Raw genomic sequence first — 22,992 nt, forward strand, 5'->3', positions numbered from 1 at the left:
CTTCCCCCTTCCCTTTGGTTACTTCTGTTTGGGGCTGCAGTTTTGACTGTCCCAGGTGCCACCAGAGCAGCATTCCCAGTGCTGGAGGGGTGGGAGGGGAAGAGGCTGGCTCTGGGGCTCATCGAGGGGGGATCCCCTCATTGTGGCACCTGTCAGCATCTCAGGCAGCCCCACCCTGTCCCCAAAGGTCATCCCAGCCCCATTTGGTGCCTTTTCCCCCGGATGCTCCATCCAGGGATGTGCAAGGAGGGAGAGGTGGCTTTGTGATGGCAACACTTCCCAGGCAATGCCTGCAACCCCCATCCAGCCCTTCCCTCCCTGGCAGCAGGGAATTGGGCACCAGGGAGGAACTCCCAGCCATGACCACCACAAGGGACCCCAAAGAAAGCAACAGAGAGCAGGCTCAGGCTCTGGTTAGCTGGATATATTTCTCTTTTGTTGGTGTCTTGGGTTGGTTTGCACAGAACACTTTGCAGTAGAGGAAAACACGGATTCGCAGCCCACGGGAGCGGCGCTGGCACCTCCGCTCCCATTCCTGCTCTGCCCGTCGGCTTTCATCGCTTCCATCCATCACTTGGATTTGCTTAAACCCTTTTCTTGTTTAGTGTGTTTGGCTTTTTTATTTTTTCCCTTTTTTTTTTTTTTTGTTCTTTTTAACCATTTCTCAAGCTTTCTCCGAAGGAACAGCCACTGGCTCTCGGCTTGCAGGAGACTACGGAAGAGCTCTGGGACACGGGGGATGGTTTCCTTCTTCCACCTCGCAGCTGACTTGGTCGAGATCATTTTTCCAACTCGGTTTTTTTTTATTACAAAAATAAAAAAATGCTCCAACTATCAGTTTTACAAGGCATACAAAAATCTCTAAAAGGGCAACACAAGCGCAAGGTGCTGAGGTACGAAAACCTGAGGTAGTTTTTCTGTGTGTGTGTGTGTTTGTTGGGAGGGTTATTTGGGTTATTTTTCACTTGAAGCCAATGTTGCTGGTTGGGTTTTCCAGCCCTGGGCTGACAACCTCTTGTAAATGTGGTTTTTTTTTCCCCCATTTCCCCCTCCTCTCCCTGCAACAGGGATCTTTACCCCAAAGATCCCAGTCCAAAGTGGGCAGGGCTGGTGCTGCCCTTCATTTTCCAGGGATGTCAGTGCTGGGCAGTGATGGAGAGAGGACAGACAGACAGAAAGGGGGGACAGAACGGATGCAAACCCCATTTTTGGAATCCAAAGCAAAGAGGAAAAGATGTGTGAAGGAGAGGAACAATTCCTACATGAGGAATCTTCTTGGTTCCTACAGGCCCTGCTCTTCTCAAAGCCCTTCAGAAATCGCTTTTAAACACTTATTTAGTATTTTTTTCCCTGCTGGCGATCCTACAGCTCTGCTCTACGGTGCATTAGAGAACCAATGAACCAGCTCCTGCATTAAACCTCTAGAAAAGCCTGCTTTTGCTAAAAACAAACAGCCCCCCTCCCCCAAAAAATTTTTTAAAAAGTGAGTTAAAAAATAAAATCTTACAAAACTTAAAAATCGGCGTTAGTTCTGTTACTGATATATTAATTCTAAATTAACGGGTGCCGCTGCCCCACCCTAGGCCGGGCGAGCTCTTGGGGGTGGAATGGGCAGGTTTGGGGAGAATTCCGAACTGAAAACCACCTCCCTCTGCCTGTGTTAGTCCGACTGCCTGGCGGGGGAGGCGGTGGAGTAAGGCGGAAGCTGCGGGCTGGAGAGAGCCCCCCGTGCCCCGGCTCAGCGCAGCCGGGGGGCTCGGGGGTCTTTGGTTTGTCCCCTGACCTGCTGGGGCCGGCGGTGGCGGCGGGGGTTACATTCGTCGGGCGGTGCTGGCGGGAGCCTCACTTGCTGTGCTGCGAGGCCGCGGCTCCCTGAGCGTGTTTGTGCTCCTGCTGCTTCACCTGCTGCACGATTTCCCTGATCTTGCGCTGGGCGGTCTGAGAAGGGGGCAAGAAACGGGGGTAGGCACACCAGAGCTGAGCCCCCACCAAGCACAACGGCAGCACGACCCTACAGATTCCAACACCAGGCCAAGCATGCAAGCGATGCTGTGATACTTTTGCTTTGTTAAAGCAAAGGTTTGGCTTGTTCTTTCATCACTCAAGATTTTGGGGTGTCACCACGCCCTCGCAGTCACAAACTCAGCCTGGTTAGATGCACCCAAGTGGGATGCAGGAGCCGTCCCCACCCTGTGTCCAAGGCACAGATTTTGGCTGAATCGAGCCAATCTTTAATTTTAATGCAGCCAAAAACCCCTTCAGTGCACCTTGGGTGCATAGAAACCACTCAGAGCGGCTCAGGGGATGCTGTGCTTGGCAGCTTTCCTCAAACTGGGAATGTTGGGAGAGCCATGGCCAAACCTTACCTGACTGGCAAAGAAATGCCCAATGATTTTGACGACGACCTCCTCGTTCTCGTCCGGCGTTTGGTCTCGCGGCACGATGACTTCTGCGCTCGTCAAGTTCTGCAGTTCATTCACCTGAGCAAATGAGAGATCCAGGTTTTGCTGTGGAGGAGCCAAAATCCTCCACTGCTGGTGCCAGCGCAGCTCTGAGTCATGGCACCAGGCTGCTCACAGCCCTTGGGATGGCGGCCATCCAAGAGGCAGCCCCAGAACACGGGGACTGAGACACCACTGATACCACAGAGCACCTGGACAGAGCTGATGGGATGGATAGGGGGTGGATAGGGGATAGATAGGGGACGGATAAGAGATGGATAGGAGATGGATAGGGGGTGCCCAGCCCTCTATTCCCAGAGCAGGTGGGACCCCACACACCCCCACCTACCGTCTTGCCACCTTTGCCGATGACACGGCCGGCGGCAAAGGAAGGCACCTTGATGTGTGCTTCGAGCTTCACTTCTTCTTTCGGGTTAAAGAAGTTTTCCTCTTTCAGCTTCCCAAATATTCGCCCCTGGGCCTGGAGAGGGCACAAAAGGGACACAGAGATGGTGGGCACCATCCTGGAGGCAGCCTGCTGTGCCCTTCATTCCCACAGGCAATGATGTGGTCCCAAAACCACGGTCCCAAGCTGAGAAGCCCCCCTGGCACGGTGGGGACCAAAGGAATGCTCTCACCTTGCCCCTACCCATGTCCCCAAGGCAGCCCCCCCCCTGTGGCCATCGCACCTTGAACTGAGCCTCGGGTGGCCCCGTGATGATCACCATGCGTTCGCTGGCATCCGGCCCTTCTGCCGGGGCAATCTGCAGAGGGATGAGAAGGAGTGTGAGTGTCACCCCTCCTGTGGGACACCCCCCATGCAGGGACAGAGACACCCCCCTACCCGAGCAGTGGTAACCATCAGGATGCTGCAGGACTGGGTTTCTACTCACATGGGGAGCAAAACCAGTGACCAAGGGCTCCCTTCTCAGCCCTCAGCAATGGGAAGGGGAAACTGAGGCACAAAGCCCTGACCCAGCCCTTCATTCCCACTCACCTTGATGGAGGCACCAGCAAACCGTGCCAGCTGCTTGATGTGCTGCCCCTTCTTCCCAATGATGGCCCCCACTGCCTGTGTTGGGATGAACAAGTTCACAACCTCCTGCTCCGGCAGCTGCAAAGGGCACGGAAGAGCCAGAGGGTCAGGGGAACAGCTGGACCAGGGGGCTGCTTCCCCCTGCCAGCATTCCAGGCTTGAAGAGGTGGTGGGCTGGGTTGGGCAGGGTTGGGTTGGGTTCTCTTGAGCTGATTTGTGGTCCTGCCCTCCCACAAGGTGCCCAAGGGAAAACCTCATGGCAGGAGGTGCCAGAGCATTTTTGGGGAAGGGAAACTCACGGGGTGCTGATGGGGGAAGGCTCCAGCTGGAGGGGCTCCGTACAGACTCGACAGATAGGCTGAGGAGCCCTGTGGTGGGAGAGAAAGTGAGGGGCAGTGACATCAGTGGTGTCCTCAAGGTGTCAGCCCATTCCCAACACCCCCACCCTGACATGGGGAGTGTGTCACCACCAGGAGCAACACGAGGAACACAGCAATGTCCCTCATCTCCTGAAACCCCTCCAGGAGAGCACAGGCACATCCAAGGATGAGCTGCAGCGTGGATCCTGTGCCTATGGCACAGCATGAGGCTGGGATGGGGATGGGAGCTCCCAGTTAACCCCAGTCCCTCCCCACTGCTGTTTTTTTGGCTTTGTCCTGCTGATGTTTGCATCAGAAAAAAGATCTCCTTCTAGCCTCACCAGGGGGCTTGAAAAAGGCCATACAAAGCTTTGGGGTGAAGGACCCCACACCAAACACTGCCCTTCAGGAGACCTGTCCTGCTCCTCTCCATCACACCCCACATAAATACTTCCCACAGCTGTCTCCCAAAGGTTGTGGATACAGGCACAGCACCCTCCCTCCACAAACTGAGAGTGACCAACCAACCCTCCTGGAGCCCTCCAGAGCCACCACACAGCCCCCACATCCTCCCAGGCACTCACCGTCCTCCTCCGCCCGCTCTGCTGCTGGCATTCCAGGGAAAGAAAACAGCACAGGTAAATTAACCCACAGCTCAGAATAAATTATTTAGGGACTAACAGAGGCAGCCCACGGCGCCTGAGTGACCTGGGGTGGACCTTCTCCACCAGCACCTTGGCCATCCTGTTCTCCTGGCACTGCACCCTCCCTGCCCACTGTCACCCCAGGGCTTGTGAACAGCCTTGCCGAGGTTCCAGCACCCCAAGAACAAGGAGAGCTCTCCTCTGGGAGGTGGGATGGAGACAGGCTCCTCACAAGCACAGCCCCTGGCATGCCAGGGCAGGGTCCAGGCTGATGGCAGTGGATGCACAGGGCAGGCTGCTTGTCCCTTGCACGCCCTGTGGCCACACCAGGAGCTCTGGTGGCCACCAAGACTAGACCCACAGGGCACAACCCACCATCACAATCCAGTGGTGGGCTTGGGGTCAGGACTGAAGACCACCTGCATGGCTTTTCCATGCTCTCTTCAGAGAGCAGCACCCTTGGGGCACAGCCAGTCCTTAAACACTGGTGGAACCCAGGGATGCAGCACAACCCAGGGATGCAGCTGATCTTCCCAGGGGCTTGCCACCTTCATTGCCTGTCCTCTCTGCTTTGCTGCTGCAATGAGCATCCTCCCCAAAATGAGAGCCAGAGCTGCCCATGAGGTGGCTCCTACAGCTCCAGTGTCCACCCAACCCCAAGCCCCAGGAACATGGCACACTTACTGCAAAGCGGTGGTAGGGGGTGGCGGCTGCAGCCCCTCGGGCGCCGGGGGTGGACGGCAGCATGGACAGCCCTGTGGAGAAGATGCCCAAAGCACTGAGGTTCAGCCCTGGGATCAGGTTGGCCTGTTGCTGGGAAAGGAAAGACACGGAGAAAGGTGTGAGAGGTGGAGGAGCACTGGGCGTCTCAACGCGGGCACGGGCGAGGCCCAGCCCTTGCCGTAGCACATCGACCTGCACTGTGAGTTTTGGTTTGTGTGGCTGCCTGCAGAGGGGCAGGCACGGGGCAGGGCTGGGCTTACGCTGACGGCCACCACGTCGCTCTCGTAGGCCTCGCGCAGCTTCTTCATGATCTCCACCTCGGCGTTGGAGCAGGCCTCCGTGCTGCCCTTCACCGTGATGGTGCGCTCGGGGTTGTAGATGGTCAGGTCCTGCAAGCTGCCCCACGGGAAAACCCAGAGGCACGGTCACATCCCTTCCTCAAGTCAAGGGGAACCCCAGGGAAACTGAAACCGCTCTGCCCACGGGACAGGGTGAGAGCCACGCGCCCTCTCCCTGCCCCACACCCGGGATAGGGAATGCACATGGGAGGGCACAGCTGCTCTGGTTTTCAGCTCCAGCACTGCTTGTACCATGCTGGACAGAATGGGGTGGCCTGGTGTTCACCAGGACTTCACTAAATCATTGAATCATGGAATCATGGAATGGTTTGGGTTGGAAGGGACGTGAAAGCGCATCCTGTTCCACCCCCTGCCATGGGCAGGGACGCCTCTCACTAGACCAGATTGCTCCAAGACCTGTCCAACCTGGCCTGCAACACTTCCAGGAACAGGGCAGCTGTATCTTTTCTACCAGCCTCACAATTCCTTCCCAAAATCCCATCTAACCCTGACTGTGGGAAGCCATTCCCCTGGTCCTGTCACGGGAACTTACGGGGAGATGGTGATCTTTGTGCCCGTGTCCTGCTCAATCTTCTTGAGGTTGCGGCCCTCCTTGCCGATCAACCTCCCCACCAGGCTGTTGTGTGCCAGGATTTTCAAGGGAATCTCTTCTGCTCTAAAATGGATTCAGAAAAAAATCAAATCTAAAGGTCCAGCCAGTCAGGCCACACAGAAATTTCCAGCCACAGGTGCTTAGGATGTGTTGGAAAGGAGAAGGACCACCACCACCGTGTCCCACCACGCTGTGGCTGAGCCAGGAGCACTCACGATTTTGTTTCATCAGCCTCCTTCTGCATGATATCCAGGATCATGCGGCACGCTTCCGAGCACCCCTCCGGCGTGGCGTGGATGGTGATGGGCTTCTCGGCGGCGCCGGCGTTCTCCTTGCGATGGATGTCAACCCTGCGGCGAAACAACCAGCAGAGACGGGCCCCTCAGATGGGTCTGGGGTCACACGGGAGTTTCTGAGAGCTCAGGAGCTGAGAAAAACTCATTTCAACACTTGCTCAAGCTTTGGGGTGAACCTGGGTGTCAGCTGCCTCTACCAGCACCCGGCTCACGCAAGCCCGGGCAGCGTTTGGTTTCGGGCGGTTCGGATCAGATTTGGACCACGTTCGCCTGTAGGACCCGAGGTCCTGGAAGCTGAGGGGCGTCACAACATCAACCAGTGCTTAGAGGGGGCAGAACGAATCCTCAACCGGACAAAAGCCCTGAGCGACCTGGCCTATCATCATCCCTGACGCCAGTCCCGCTCGGGGCAGGAGAGCGGATCAGAGGCCCTGCCGAGCTCCGCCTCTCTCTGCACGACCCCCGAGGCTGTGCAGCGCCCACGTCCTCGGGCACAGAGAGCACTTACCCGTGGGCAGCGTCTGTCACGACACGGAGGCACCCGGCAACAACAGCGCTGGTACTCACGCCCTTCCCGGGGAGACCAGAAGGCTCCCGTGCGCAGCGGCAGGGACCGTGCTCTACTCCTCTGGTCCTCCCTCAGCTCATGGCGGGAGGAGGCACGGCCTCCAGCTCGCTCCTCACGCTCAACCGTACCTGGCAAAGCCCTGAGAGAGAGGGAGAGAGGAAAGCAGGGTAGGAGACTCCCGCACCTCAACCACGCGCCTTGGGCAACAGGGGGAAGAACCTCTCTGTCTTCTCCGCGCGATCCGCGCGCTCTTCCCACCGGAGGCTGGCGCCGTGCGGCCATCCTGCCATCGGCCACCGCCTTGGTGTCCCTGCCACTGCTGCAGCCAGGGCCGGATCTTCCGAGCGGGCGTCGCAGCTCAGCCGCTCTGGAATGCGGCCGGCGCTCAGCTCTGACACGGCGGGTCCCCTCCGGCCACGTCTCCGAGGTCCTGTCCCGCCGGGGTCATCCAGGGTGCCAGGCCGAGGGCGGCGGGGCAGAGTCAGCACACGGCGCCATGCTGGGCCCTCAGGGGTCCAGGGGGGTTTGCACAGGTCAACTCTTGAAGAGCCAGCACTTGGGAACACGGACGGGGCAAGGGGAGCAGCTGGGAGAGCCTTCCCCGAGAGAAGGGCAGGGCCGACCCCGCCCGCTCCAAGGGGACCCAGAGTGGTTCCATCCAAGCGCTGAACAGGGAGGGAAGACTGTGTGACTCCCTTTGCAGACTCCATCTCCCATGGCTTCAGCTGGTGCTCCCAGCCATGGAACTCCTGCAGGTTGGCCTGGAGGATCCATTCCCAGCAGGCACAGGGACACCTGCTGCCACCCCTTCGCCGGGGACAGGGTGAACACGTCAGGACGGCCACACGAGGTGATGACAGACCAGGCTGATGCTCCCAAGGTAGGGGGAATTGATGAGGAATCCCGACAAACCCCACAGATGGGAGCCACGCAGCTCCTTGGACCCACGAGCAGCTGGGGCTGGTGGAGAGGAGAACACGGCTGAGCCTTCGTGCCAGAGAGGGACCAAGGGCCATGGAAGTGCTGGATGGAGGCACCGAGGAGATGAGGACCAGAAAGGGGCACAAGCCATGCTCCTGGCTGGCCAACCCACGGGATCACCAGGTTCAGGATGATGAGCACAGGAGAAGACACATCCCATGTCTGGGTGTGTGGGCACAAGCTCACTTGCCAAAGAGAAAAAGGGATGCCAGGAAGGGGCCGCTGCTTTCAGGCACGTCCCACCCCAGGGAGCTGGAGAAGGGAGAGCTCTGGAGCTCCCAGCACATCCCAGTGCCGCTGCTGAACTGCTCCATTCCAACAGGAGGATGAAGAAGGGACTTTCAGCACCTTCACACCAGCCCCAGGTGCTGCAGGGAGGGATGACCAGCGCTGTGGGGACAGGGTTTGCCAACGGTGCAGCAGGAAAAGCCTCCAAGAGTCCTTCCAGGGGGCTGGGAATGCTTCAGGGAGTGGCTGCCATGAGGGACAGCTCTCTCCAGGTGGACAATAGTGTGCCTGTAGGGTTATCCTGCTCCCAAGGCTGCTGGCTAGCCATGATCCTCTCCTCATGGAGCTCCAGGGGCTGTGGAAGGTCACCTGCTGGGGTGGGCTCTTGGTCTGGGTTTCTTCTTGGAAAAACACAGCTCAGCCTGGGGACAGTTTTGCCTCCTGGGGCTCAGAAGCATCTCTGGGATCTCTGTGTGGAACCAGGGGTGAAATCCAACATGACCAGAGGAATCCAGAATCCAACATCGCTCTGGGGAGGAGCAGGGGCCGGGCAACAGGATGTCACCCTTGGATCATCACCGGCAGGTGAGGGTGGCCTGGGCAGGGACAGAGTGTGGGATGACACCCAAAGTGAAGGACAGGGGCTCCTGTGACCGCCTGGGACGGATTCTTGAGGGTTCCCTTGGCCCAAGCCTGAGCAGAGGTAGTGCCTCACTGCAGGCAGGGCAGGAGAGGGCAGAGCACTGAGCAGGACCTTCCTCCACGGCACCGGCTCTTCGGGGCAGGCACACCCCACAAGGAGGGACAATTCAGCAGCAGAAACTGCTCCAAGCAACAGCATTTGGCTTCATGGCTGGGAGAAACTGGCACCTTCCCACCTTCCTTGCTAGGCTCAGGGCTTGGAAAGGGCAAATTCCGTTCCTGGGTGGTGAGGACACAGCTACACCTGCTGCTCATGCCACCAGGACTCACCTGGAGAAGGGCTTGCAGCCAACCAGGATCTGCTCACGGCTACCAGGTGGCCACGCCCTGGGCTGAGCCAGGCTCCATGAGCTCCTCTCCCTACTCCTCTGCCCCCTTTCCATACAAACCTCTTCCTGCCAACCCAGCACCAGGGTTTGGCTTGTCTTTCTACCTCCAGCCACGCTACTACCAAAGATTTGCCTCTAAAAACTCCTCTGAGAACTAGGATGCTCTGGGACAGGACTCCTACGTCCCATGGGATCACCAGGTTCAGGATGATGAGCACAGGAGAAGACAGCTTGGGGTTAAACACAAACACACCTGGGCAGGAACAAACCATGCAGGAAAACCATGCAGAGAATGAGCGGTGAGATCAGGAGAATAGCAACAAGAGAAACATGGAAAACTTCGGCAAGACAACCCCCACTTTTTTGTTCTTTTTTCCTTTTTTAGTTCAAAAACAAACACGTTAATAGCTAAAAAAGGCTTCAAACAGTTACAAAAGCCCATCCTTCTTGTGGCAGCGCTCCCACAGTGTCCCTTTCCCCTCAACAGCTCCAGCCCATAAGGGACGCTGCAGGATGAGCAAACCCCAAGCACAAAGACCACCGCACTGAGGATTCGCCTTTAGGATTTTATCCCCAAACTTGCCATTTCTCCCTAAAGCCTCATCCCCAGCTGTTCTCATGAGGCTTTAGGAACTCATTCCAGGCCTTTTCCAGCGTGCATCCCCCTCCTGCAGCACCCAGACCACCCTGGCCAGCAGGAAAACGGTTCAGCACCTGACGATGGTTTAGCACCACCCCCTGAAGGCTGTGCACCCCAAGAAACCAGCAGTGGCTGGCCCTCCAAAGCCCCCAGTGCAGGGAGAACCCGAGCTGGGAACCTACAGCACCCTAGGGAAGGAAACAAAACCATTGGAAGTACTTACTTGGACTGGGTTTGCTTAGTAAGGTTCTTTATGGTCAAGCCCTCCTTTCCTATGATCGCACCAACAAACTGCGTGGGCACCAGCATCCTCAGTGGGAACTCGAGCTGTTTGGGCTGTGAGGAGCCCCCTGGGGAGGAGCCCCGCTCCCTGGAAGAGTGGCCCCCGCGGCGGGATCGCTGGGGGGGCGGAGGGGAGCTCACCTCTTCATCCGGGATGTAGGAAATCTTGAAGGAACAGTTCTCAAACTGCTGGTCGCTCAGCTTCTCTATTGCTCTGCATGCAGGGAGACACAGGGGGTGGTGAGGGGCTCCCCAGGGAGGGGTTCCCCTCCAGCACCCCCACCACACGCAGAACGTGGCTCCCAACTTGCATCTTCCTCCCTCCCCAGTGTGGAGAAGGTGGCCATGGGAAAACAGAGCCCCACACTTTTCCCATGAGGAGCAAGCCCCACAACCTGGTGGGACAGCATCCACGTGGGCCATTCCAAAGCTGGCACACGACTTTTCCCCCCAGCAGAGGTGGGATGGCAGCCCAGGGACCTGCCCATTCCCCTGGGCAAAGTCCACCATGCAGCATGGGAATGGTCTCACGGGCTCTTTGGACATGGCAAAGGTGACAGAGCAGCTCTGAGCCACCAGGGAGAAGGAAGCAGCATGTGGTGCCCCCTCTGCTGGGAACCCCGACTCCCTTCCCAGCTGGATGAGGCTGGGAGGCAGCACCTGGACTCCTCATCCCCCAAGCCCCCCCTCAGCAGGGATGTTGGCATCTGCCATGACCCTGCTTGGCTCCAGCTCTTCCTGCTCCTACCACATCCCACTGCTGCTGCTACAGATCACAAGCAGCTCCTTGCCAGCCTGAATCCCACATCCTCTGAGGACTTCTGCAGCTTCACCATCCTCTTCCTAAGTCCAAAAATGTCTCTTATCCCAAAGCATTAAGCACTGCTGTGCTGGGGAAACTCTTTGTCTTCCTTTATTGCCACAACTCCCAATACCAGGGTGCAATTTTTGGGGCTTTCCAGGATTTGGACTCAGTGATCATTGTGGGTCCCTTCCAGCTCCATGATTCTAAGACACTCATGTCATGTTTATCTGTGCTCCACAGCACATCTGGAGGCACCAGAAGGATTTTCCTCTGCCCTCCTGGACCAGCAGATCACCGTCCCCATCTCTGTCCTCATTTATCCAACACCACAATGGGTCAACTCAGATGGGAGGCTGGTGGAACATCCACCAACAAATGGACTCACAAAAGCTCTCTGGGGCCTGGGATCTGCTCTTGACCATGTAAGAAATGCCCTGGCCACTAATAATAATAATAATAAGCTCACTACTGACTGGCTGGTCTCCAGCACAGGGCTGAGGCCTCTACAAGACTGGAACAAAACATTCTGTTTGGAACCATACTGAAACAATCTGTACTACCCCATCTCCCACGCCAGGGGAGAAGGCAGAGGACAGCCCAGTGGTGGCACAGCTTAGAGAAGCCTGGAAGATACCTGGGACTCCTTGGGAAAGCTGGTGTGGTGTGAAATCATGGGCAAACCAAAACAAACCCCACTCACACTTTTGCCTCCTCCTTCGTGGCGTAGGTCACGTTGACAACGGCAGTTTCAGTGTCTGTGTTCACTGTGGGAGCAAGAGAAGCAGAGTTGGAGCAGGGATGGATGGGAGAGGTGTCACCACTGCCCTCAGCACGCTCCAGAGGGGGGGATACAGCTGGCATGGGGAGAGGGAGATGCCTGTCCCATGGCATGCCTGGGCATCCTGCGTTTTCCCCCAGCACAAGGACTGGCCTGGATCCATGGCTGGATCCAAGCAGAATGCAAGGCTGGACATCCCTGACCCACCAGTGGATCCCAGGCTACACTCAGCTCGTTTTTGCTTCCAGGAATAATAGTTTTTTCAATTTTTCAGGGACCAGGCGCATTCCCAGGGATGCTGGACGGATGACTCGCATCATCCCACCACTGGAAAGGGATGATGTGAGCCCCACCTCCACCAGCAGGGTTTGTGTCCAAAACCCATTTCAGACCAGTGCTGCTGGTCTGGTTACCCAACTAAGTTTCATCCCAGTGGGCTTCCTGCAGCCTGGGCAGAGCTGGGGAGCAGCACAGGGAATTTTGCAGGGATGAGGACCACGCTGGACCATCTTACCTTGCTCTACATTCTCCACCGTGCCATACTGAGCTAAGAGGCCATCCAGCACCTGGGGACAGAGCAGCAAACAGGGCAGGTGAGGCCCCAGGCAGGCAGGGCAGGAGCCCACTCCACCCACAAACACCCTCCAGCACCACCCACCTGCATCCACATCCCAAAGCTGACCCTGCACTCCAAGCTGGCCCACGGCCCTGCCACCCAGAAGCAGGAATGACCTGGAGCCCAGTTCAGGCTCCCTCCTGAGGTTACTGGGAAGTTAAAGGGTGTCCCAGGTGCTCCAGCAGCACAGCTCATGCTGCTGGAGAAGGAGAGGAACGGGATGTTTTTGGGATCAGCCACTTCTTACCTCCCACTGGAGGTGGGGAGGGATGTTTCGGATCTGGATCTTCCTGCTCCTGCGAAGACAAAGCCCTGGGTTAGGGTCTGCAGGCACCTCACAGCAGGGGGAAAAGCCTCTCTGGGAATCAGACAGCAGCTGTTGACAGCTCCCCAAAGCATCCCACCTCCCCAACCGAGCCAGGGCAGCTCATCCCCAGGCAAAGCCATTTCTCCTCGCTGTGCCCTGGTCACCACTGGGGCTGAAGCTCTCTCTGGAATGCTCCCTCCTCATGCTGGCTGTCAGGTTTCCAAGGAAACCTCCTGAAAGGAGCCTCTGCAGAGTCATGACCGCACAGGGACGCACAGACAGCCCTGCCCACGCTGCTCTGGGCTGGGAACAGGACCCCAGCCCCACCAGGGCCAGCCCTGCTACACACTGAGGGGAGCCCTTCAAAAGTACATCCAGCTGAGGCTCACCACTTCCCAGCAACGTGGGACTGCTTTCCTTAGGGAAACCCAAATAAATATGCTTGTAAGCCAGAGCTTGGAGATGGCCAACACACCCAGCCTTGTCCAGGGGCACTTCCAAACTCACAGGGCAACACGGCTCACTCCCAGCCTGGCTGTGGCTCCATTCCCAACCTGGACATGGTTTCATTCCCAACCTCGGTATGGTTGCATTCCCAAACTGTGATTTCATTCCCAAACTGGCCCTGGCTTCATTGCCAACCTGGCTGTGGCTGCACAGGAAGCCCTGCAAGAGCCCCCAGACATCTCCTCAGCCTGGCTGTGATGACAACACAGGTGAAAACAATCCCAGGGAGGGCAGCTCCTTAGCATGACAATCTATTCCTAGGTGAAACACAACTAACACCTGTACAAACTGCTTTTACACTGTTAGATGGAAAAATGAAAACTATGCCTCACAACCAACTTTTCCTGCACTGAGAGTTTGAGTGACCTCCAAGAGACACATCTCACCCCTGAGATGATGGGCTGAACAAATCCCAGCGAGTTCCAAACCACTGGAGAGAGCTGGACATGCTGCCCAGTCACCCCCACCACCTCCCAGACCCAAACCCACGGGGTGCACCTTCACCCCAAGGTGCCACTACTCAGCTCCAAGCCAAAGCATCACCACAGCCACCTTCCTCTCCCAGTGTGGGATGCCTGGGATGCCTCAGGTTGGGCATCCCAGAGCTGCTCTCCATTTGGGGCTCATTTGGCTCAGCCCACCTGTGCCCAAAGCCCAGGAGCCCAGGGGACACAGGGCACTTGGAAGGGGCACATCCAAGAGAAACCAGCACAGCAGCTGGACAAATTCCTTTGCCACTCCTGGGAAAGCCCTGCCTTGAATTGAATTGCTCCAGAGCCATAATTTCCCTACTCCTCTGCCAAGGGAGATGCCAGGGGAGATGCCAGAGCAGCCTTGGTCTCCCCAGGTGCTGCCTCACCCTCCTGGCCCAGCTCCCAAAACACCCAAACAGAAGGAGCACAGCAGGTGCCCATAACCCCCCTTCCCAAGGGGAGATGAGAGCATATTCCCACTTCCAACATCCATCCAAAGCCGTGCACAGCATTTAAAGGCACCCAAAGGGCACTCAGGCCTCAGGTCCCACGGGCAGCACTCCCAGCAGCTCAACATCCCCACTCAGCATCTCAGACAGGGTTATTACTCCCACTGGGTGTGCTCATGGCTCTGGTAATTCCACACCTGGATGAAGCAGCGCTGGACCACACACAGCCATCACTGATGGAGCCAGGGATGTACATCTGGAGCCATGACAGGTGCAGGAGTTATTCCCAGGGGAATAACTCATCCATTCCCAGCACCACTCCCAGGAGAACTTTGTGGCAGAAACCCCCTTTGATTGTGACTTTGATTTTTGTTTTTATTTTAGTTTCATTTTCCCAAACCCCGGGGCACGCGCAGGACGCCGGCGCAGGAGCTGATGGTGGCCACGTTTCACCCACCCTGTTTTGCAGCAGACTGGTGGGAATTTAAGGAATGAAATAAATCCTAATAACCAGATGGGGGAAAAACACTCAGCTGTGTGATGCAACTGGCCCTGCTGTGGTGAGTGCCCTCAGATAACCTGGAGAGCTGCAGCCCTCTGGCTCTTCCCTACCTCCACACACCCACCTCGCTGCCTCAGCAGCTTCAAGGGCTGTAGAAACCAGGTTCAGCTGCTCTTTATTTCCTTCTAAATTGATCTCCAACTAGTCCTGCTCACCAGCAGCTCGAGGAGGAAGCAGCTCCTCCACCCCAGAGCAGGGTTTGGGTACTGGGAGCTGCTGGCAGCACAGGGAGGATCGAGCAGGGAGTGAGGAGGTAAAGTGGGCTCGTGAAATAATCCAGGATGGGGCTGTGTGTCCTCTCCTGCCTCCATCAGAGCAGAATCATGGGGCTGGCATCACAACCCTGCAGGGAAAGGGGATGGAAAACCAAGCCCCAGCCATCCACACCCTGCCATCACCACCCCTGCCAGGTGCTGCTACCTGCACTTGCTGAAATGCAGTAAAACAGGAAAGCCTTAAAACTTGGGGTTTATTCCCCAGAATCAGGAGGATTGAGGGGGTTCTGGCACAATCTCCCCCTTTTCCAGCGTGGCTTCCAGGGAAATAGTGGGTAACAACCCCCTCAAATTCCCGGGACACAGAAGGAGAAGCATGAAAATGTCACAGAGCTGTGAAATGAGAATGAGCCACCAACTCCCTGCCCAACATCCACAAGCCCTTCCTGGATTTTCCCTGTTGGCCCCATGCATCACCCACCCATCCCTTAGTCAAGGTGAAGCTCCAGAGGGGCTTTGTCTCCCACAAATTTGGGAATTAGAAACAAGCTAGCTTCAATATAAGCTCCATAATATAATAATAAAACCTCAACAAAATAATTCAATAATAAAAAATATTGTGATATAAAGCTATATAGTAATATCATACAGTAATACAGAAAAAGAATATATAATGGTATATAATTAATACAGTGGAATATAAGGAATGGCTTCAGCACCCTCTGCCCTAAAAAACACAGATTTTTTTTTCCTATTTATGCTTTGTAATATCTTACTATAATAAAGCTTAAAGGGATTTTATCACCTTCCACCTCGGATCAGTGCTGAGGGCAGAGAAAACACGCCCTGACACCTCCTGTTTTCCATAAAAATCAATTTGCAAGAGAACTGGGGGGAAAAAAAGCAAAGGGAAAACACGCTGAAAACCCAGTGGGGGCTCTGCCTGCTTTAAGAAATGTTCGTCCCAAGCAAGAAAAAATCTACAAAAAAAATTATTCCCATCATCAGGCAGGGACCAAACTCTGTCCCAGCTGAATTTTCCAGACCCAGCAGCTCAGAGCCTGAGCCAGCCACAGCCCCCTGAGCGGGCAGGGAAGGAAGTGGCTGCTGGATTTGGGATTTCCCATTATCACATCGATTTTCTGGGGCTGTCCTGGAGGAGTTTTGCCGTCTCCCAAGCCCAGCCAGCAGCGGATCCCGCGGAGCAGCAGCTCCAGGAGCATTAAAGAGCTGCCCCAGTTTCCACCAGTTGCCAGGAGGCTGCTCCAGTTCCCCTCCCGGCCCGGCCCGGGGGCTTTGCTGTTAAGGAATTAAAATGCCTGGCTGGAAAAGGGCCGGGCATGCATGGATCCGTGCGTGGATCAACAATGGGGACGGAGGGGAATCGGGAATCCGGCCCATCTGTCACCGGAACAAAAGAGGGTGGGGAGGAGGAGGGGGGAAAGGAGAAGGTGCAAAAAAGGAGGGGAAAAAAACAAAGAGAGGGGGTGAAAATGATGGGAAAATAGAGAAATGGGAGGGGTGGGGGGAGAGGAAGAAGGGGGGAAAGAAAGGAGGGGAAAAGAAGGAAGGGGGATAAAGGATAAGGGGGAAAAGGAGGAGGAAAGGAGGGTGGGGGGATGGAAAGAAGAGGGGAAAGAAAAAGGGGGGAAAGATGGAAAGGGGATAAAAGATAAGGGGAAAAGAAAGAGGGAAGAAAGGTGGGGGAAAAGGGGGAAGGGAGGGAAAAAGAAGGGAGAAAGAAGAGGGGAAAAGGGGGAAATGAAAGGGAAAAGAAGGAAAGGGGATAAAAGATAAGAGGAAAAAAGAAGGAGGAAAGGAAGGTGGGGGAAAAGGGGGAAGAGAGGGAAAAAGAAGGGGGGAAAGAAGAGTGGAAAATGAGAGAAAGGAAAAGGAGAGAGGAGGGAAAGGGGGAAATGAAAGGTGAAAAGAGGGGGAAAAGAAGAGGGGGAGAAAAGGGAAAATAAGGGAGAAAGAAAGGGGGGAGAAAAAACAAGAAAAAAGAAAGAAAGAGGTGAAAAGAAGGAAAGGGGATAAAAGATAAGGGGGAAAAGGAAGGAGGAAAGGAAGGTGGGGGAAAAAGGGGAAGGGAGGGGAAAAAAGGAGGGGAAAGTAGAGTGGAAAAGGAGAGAAAGGAAAAGGAGAGAGGAGGGGAAAAAGGGGAAAAGAAGAGGGGGAGAAAAGGGAAAGGGAAAAGAAAAGGGAGAAAAGAAAAAAGAAGAGAAGAGAAGAGAAGAGAAGAGAAGAGAAGAGAAGAGAAGAGAAGAGAAGAGAAGAGAAGAGAAGAGAAGAGAAGAGAAGAGAAGAGAAGAGAAGAGAAGAGAAGAGAAGAGAAGAGAAGAGAAGAGAAGAGAAGAGAAGAGAAGAGAAGAGAAGGGGAGAAAAAAGAGGGAGAAAAGAAAGGGGTGAAAAGAAGAGGGGGGAATAGGGGAAAGAAGAGGGGAGGAAAAAATGGGAAGAAAATAATGTGGGGAAAGAAGGAGGAAAGAAAGAGGTGGAAAAAGAAGGGGGGAAGAATGGGAGGAAAAAGAAGGGGGAAAAAGAAATCAGGGAAAGGAAATGGGGGGAAACAAACAGGGGAAAGAAGGGATAAAATATTAATGGAAGCAAAGACCCACATGGAAAGGAATCTAAAGAAAACCCAAACTCGAACACCACCAACTCCCAGTTCACCCACACCTGCAAATAGGAATGAAATGAAATTAATAAAATTAAAATAAATTTTAAAAATTTAAAAAATTAAAAATCAAAATAAAATAAAATAAAATAAAATAAAATAAAATAAAATAAAATAAAATAATAAAATAAGCACTGGTATCACCCCTGTTCAGAGCCAGCACTGGAGTCTGGAAAAGGATCAGTTCCAAGGGGATTCTCCTGGCCAGCTCCATGGGGAACAGCATCCCAGACCTATGGGAAAGTGGGCACACATCCAGTGGGCAGCAGGAGGGGGGTTTCCCACCCTGGATGTGACCAACATTGCCCTGGCAACTTCATACATATGTCTATATATTAAAAAATATATATAAATTCTCTTTTTGTACATGAATATGTCTTATAAAATTTTATATATTATATAGGAATATTTGTGTATTTCATGTAATTTAATATCTTTAAACAAATGTTTCATATAAACATACAGAAATACAGAATCATAGAGTAGTTTGGGTTGGAACTTTAGAGTTCATCTAGTCCATAAATTTCGCAGAAAAAATATGTATTAGAAGTATATTTTTATACTTATAAAATATATATATATACATGCACTTTTTATATAGTGTCTTTATACACGTAATAGCTTTTATTTCTATCTACATAAAAGACACCAAATACTTTAAACACACCACCAAAAATTATTAATTTGTATCTATATATAACACATTAAAAGTTTTAAAATGTATCTATTTAAGGATGCAGGACTAGGTCTGAGAGCAGCCCCACTCCTGCCACCCCAAATTCAATTTTCTGCTCCCCGTGAGCATTTCCAGACACACCTGGGGAGGTTCCAGGGGCTTTTCCTGCCACAGCAAGGGGAATTCCTCTCTGCTAATTAAGCAGCTCACTGACTACAAGCAATTATTGATAAGGAAAGCAAAGATGGGGTGTCCAGAGGAAGAACAAAGGGCCTGGATGTTTATCACAAGCTTTAACATCACCAAAATTTATGGGCTGAAAAGCACAGGGAAATAAGTAAATAACCAATAAAGCAAAACCACCCAGAAATGAGAATTGAACTGATGCTCAAAAGAGAATTATTTAAGGGTAATTCCTTTTGAAACAGGAGAAAGTGCCATAAAATCAGCCCCAGCAAAGCCCCTCGGGCAGGCACCAGCACCTCTCCCCCTCCAGCCACCTTTATCTGGGACAGAACCACCCGAGTTTTAGACATAATGAGGTGTTTGTATATAATCATTTAATATTTCTGTGATTTTCAGGCTCCCCTCACTGCTCTTCACATCTCCCTCACGCTTTCCTTTCTCATTTCTGACAATTATGGCACAAGCAGAAATTAAAAGGCACCTTTACAACCAAAACCCCCCAAATTTGACTGGTTTGGGGACAATAACTGGAGCTCTGCTACTTTTTAAACTCCTCATATTAATACAATTCTTGTACACAAGTCAGCACTGGGTGAGCTGAGTTTTACTTCCCATTTTTCGCATTTTTATTTTTCTAAAATACTCTTTCTTTACATAACTTTGCATGCTCTTTCTTTTCTATCTTTTTTTTCCATTAAGATGATTTTTTAAAGATTTTAGGAATACACAACCAATCTTTAAGGAGGAAGATGCTGCTGCTTTCCCCACGGCCAAAAAAGCAAAATACTCTTGGGGAGGGATTGCTTCAAGCAAGTTAAAGAAGGATTCCCTACTCCTGCTGAGTTCAATATCAATTTTAAAAGAATTCAAAAATTGATAATGTTGATTTAAATATAAAATATAAAGTGGGGTTTTTTTTTCTTTAATTGTCTACAAGGGGAAACAAAAAATTGTGAGGCTGTTGGATACTTCCTACAGGAGCCCGGACCATCGGGATGGCAGCAGAAGGGCTGATTTTAAACCCATGGGAGGGGAATCGATGGGCTGGGCAGGATTCAGGCTCCTTCCCACCGCTGTCACATTCAATTCCTGCCTTCGGAGAAACAGAAACAACCCCTGTGCCAGCACCTCCCCTCGAGGAATTCCCTTCCCTACTTCCCGCGGCCAGATGTCCCAGGGGTTTTCCAGCCGGTTCCTTACCCAAACGTGTTTATACGTGTATCCATCTATTGATGGCATAGATCTGGATTCGATTTTAATGTAAAAATTCACCATTCCAGGTGAGGTCGGGCACGGAGGGAAGCGCCGGGCATCGGCACCTCCTCACATCCCCGTGACGCAGGAATGCCGAGGGATGGGAGCCAACCCAGCTCGGGTTTTCCAAACCAATAACCCCAAATTCTTTTCAGGAACGGGGGGATTTTTACCATGTCACTCCCCGAAATCCCAGCGTCTCTCCGGGACTCAACCACCACCATAAAAATTGGATTTTCTACAAATTCAAAGTGGGAGAGGGGGAATAAACACAACCACGTGAGGCTCCGTCCCCGGCCAAAAATCACATTACAAAAATAAAATCTACAATCTACCGAGTCAAGGCACAGCCCCCCAAACTGGGGATATTAATATAAATTAGCAGGGTAGATTTTTTTGAGCTGGGCATAAAAAGACACCGGCTTAAATTAGATCTCAATAATCAGAAGAAACTTGGGAATAGAAAACTTGGAGCCAGCTGAACACAGAGCGATGTAAAATAAATCAGTATTTATTTCTGGGCCGGTTAAATGGCTTTTTTTCTAATTTTAAAACTCGGGAGGAAAAGCAGGCGCACCCCGGCCCCGATTTAAAGATGAATTCCTTGTTTACATCCGCGGCTACACGGTAAAGGTCGAGCCCCGGCTCCGTACTATCGCCCCAAACTCCCAATTTCTGCCTCCATCCCTCTTCCAAAGCCACCGCCGGCCCAGCCTGAGGCAGCTGCAGAGGTTTAGCTGGGAAATGCCGCACCTGGGGATTTCTGGGGGGCTCCTCTGGATGGGTTTTTGAAGGTAGGGAGCGTGCGATCCCTGCCGAAGACGAAATCCCACTCCGGCACACGTGATGCCGGGCACGAGCCATTCCCCCCCCGTAAGCCTCAATTACACAACAGCATTTCCAACCCCCCCGTCATTTCCAAATTAATACCCCAGCAGCAATCCCGGCCCAAATCCGTACCCCACCTCCCAGCCCAGGCCAAGCCTCCGCGCCCAGCGGCGCCAAATTCCCCGCCCGGAGCAGCCGATGATGGTTTATTTTATTTATTTTTGTTTTGTTCCCTTTTATCCCGACACATGACGGGGTGTGGGGGGGGGATAAACCTCGGGATGAGGCTACGCCACACGGTGCCGGGGTTTGTTTTCCCTGCGGAACGCGTGTGCCCATCAGCCCGGCCTCGGGCACCTGATGGGAATGAGAGGGCGCGCTCGCCGCGAGGCGTTAAATAAAAAACGCTTCGGGTTTGGGGTAAAGGGGGGATGAGGTGTTTGGAGAGGGAAAATTGATTAATTACGGACTAAAAATAATAAGCCTAAGGGTGCGGGTGGCTGCGCTGCCGGGAAAAGCTCCGTCCGCGCCGCGGAAAGTGGGAGGAAAGGGGTTTTCTCGTGTTTTCCTGCTAAATAAGCGGCTGTTTTCCCCGGGAGCGGTGGGGAGCGTGGGGTGAGGGGGCATCACGGGGGTGCCCACCCGTGGGAACGCGGCCGTGGGCCGGCAGCTCCTTCCTCCGCCGCGCTGCGCTCCGGAGCGAAAGTAAAACCGACGGGGCTCCCCCCGCCCCCCCCCCCGTCCCCCGCATCCCAGCTCCCGGAGCGCCCGGCGCGCCCCCCGTCCCGCAGCGATGGACACGGGCACCCCGGGGACTCTGGGGGTGACGGCGAGAGGTTACCTGAGCTTTTTGGGCACGGAATAATCCACTTCCATCACTTTGCCGTGCAGCTCCACTTTCCCTGCGGAGACAGCGGGGCGCTCAGCATCCCCCCGGGATGGGGCACAGCAGCATCCCCCCCGCTAAATCCCGTCCCACGCCATCCCACCCCATCGGATCCCACCGCGTCCCGACCCCCCGGCCCTCCCGGGCTGTCCCCGCGCCCCCCGCGCCCCCCGGCCCCCCGGCTCCCCCCGCTCGGCGCCCCCGGGGAGTTGGGGTTGGGCACCTCGTAATCGGGTCCCCGGGGGGCCGCGGGGGGCGGCGGGGCGGCGGGGCGGGGGGCGCCGCGCCCCGGGGGCTCCCAATAAAATCGGAGAAAAAAATCAGCGAAAAATAGAGGCGAGGTCGGGAAGAGCCGGGGCGGGAGGAGGGAGGGAAGGAGGGAAAGGAGGGAGGGAAGGGGGGACCGGGAGATGCCCGGGGAGGGGGCGACGGGGGGGGGTGATGAGGGGGTCGCGGGGGGGATGCGGGGGGCGCGGGGGGGGGGGGGGGGGGGGGGTCGCTCACCCGAGAGGGTCTCGATGGCCCGGATGGCCCAGTTTTGGTCCGGGTAGTCCACGAAGGCGTAGCCGGACTTGAGGAGGACCTGGCCGGGCAGGGGCAGCTGCCGCTCCCCGAAGAGCTGCCGGAGGTCCTGGGCGGTGGCGGCGGGGCTGAGGTTGCCGATGTACAGCTGGTTCATCCTCCGGCGCCTCATCGGGAGCCCCCCGGGCTCCTCCCCGGGAGCCCCCCCGGCTCCTCCCCTCCCGGGAGCGGGACGGACGCGGGCTCGGGAGGGTCCCGCTCTGCGCCACCGGCCCCGGCCCGGCGGAGCCTCCGACAGCGGCGGGCGGAGCCCGGCCCGGCCCGGCCCCGGGGCCGCCCCGCGGGGGGGCAGGTGGAGCCGCCAGACCCCCGCGGGGACGGGATGGGCGGGGGGGACCGGCCCCGCGCCCCCCGCCCTTCTGTACGGGAACGCCCCGCACCCAGCACCCGCCGCACCCCGACCCCTCTGCCCTGGAACCCATTGGACCCCATTCCCCCTAAACCCCGTACCCTGACCTCAGCCCCGAGCCCTCTGCCCTGCACCCCACCGTACCCCATCACCCTAAATCCCTCTGTCCTGAACCCACTGCCCCACATTGCTCCAACCCCTTTGCCCTGGAAACCACCACAGCCCAGCAGCCCCAACCCTTCAGGAATTCCTTCAGGGAGAGGAAAACCGCTTTGCTCAGGATCCAAAGAAAAGAAATAAATAAGAAATACATATTTGTATTTATATATTTATCTACATAATTACTTAATACAATTAAAACAAATACATAAACATGATAAATAACAGAAATAATAATGTTTTTACAGTGCTTTTTTTTGAAAACAAGAATGTGTGAACCCTTCCCAAGCCAGATCCAACCAGCCATCACTGCGTGTGATCCCATTGTCGGAAAGGCTCCAGGAGATGCCGAGCCTGTGCCAGACACTCCAGCCATGAGCTGTGCATGTTCTCTGCCTGCTGGTAGATGGCTCCTGCAGCCTCTGGGCCTCTGCTGACGGCTGAAGGGTGTCCTCAGGTCACCAGGACCTGCAGGTTAAGTGACATTTTTCTCGCTCCTTTTG

At 54.8% G+C, this 22,992-nt stretch overlaps 1 protein-coding gene across 2 annotated transcripts; it reads right to left on the minus strand.

Annotated features, from left to right (window-relative positions):
• Nucleotides 1-403: 403 nt before the first annotated feature.
• Nucleotides 404-22,199, minus strand: IGF2BP2 (insulin like growth factor 2 mRNA binding protein 2). 2 transcript variants are annotated; one of them, XM_084212481.1, is made up of 17 exons: nucleotides 21,904-22,199; nucleotides 21,355-21,415; nucleotides 12,627-12,675; nucleotides 12,278-12,329; nucleotides 11,686-11,749; nucleotides 10,122-10,394; nucleotides 6,370-6,504; nucleotides 6,095-6,217; nucleotides 5,464-5,599; nucleotides 5,165-5,293; nucleotides 4,421-4,441; nucleotides 3,777-3,845; nucleotides 3,439-3,555; nucleotides 3,131-3,205; nucleotides 2,791-2,922; nucleotides 2,367-2,480; nucleotides 404-1,938 (listed from the first exon to the last, which is right to left on the minus strand). In XM_084212481.1, the coding sequence occupies exons 1-17, from the start codon at nucleotides 22,091-22,093 to the stop codon at nucleotides 1,843-1,845; spliced, it is 1,836 nt and encodes a 611-aa protein (XP_084068607.1). In that variant the 5' UTR covers nucleotides 22,094-22,199; the 3' UTR covers nucleotides 404-1,842. The 2 variants fall into 2 exon arrangements, with proteins under 2 accessions (XP_084068607.1, XP_084068606.1); XM_084212480.1 differs by having other exon boundaries at nucleotides 4,421-4,444.
• Nucleotides 22,200-22,992: the final 793 nt, after the last annotated feature.

Source organism: Fringilla coelebs, assembly GCF_963513975.1.
Source record: "Fringilla coelebs genome assembly, chromosome: 10".
NCBI lineage: Eukaryota > Metazoa > Chordata > Aves > Passeriformes > Fringillidae > Fringilla > Fringilla coelebs.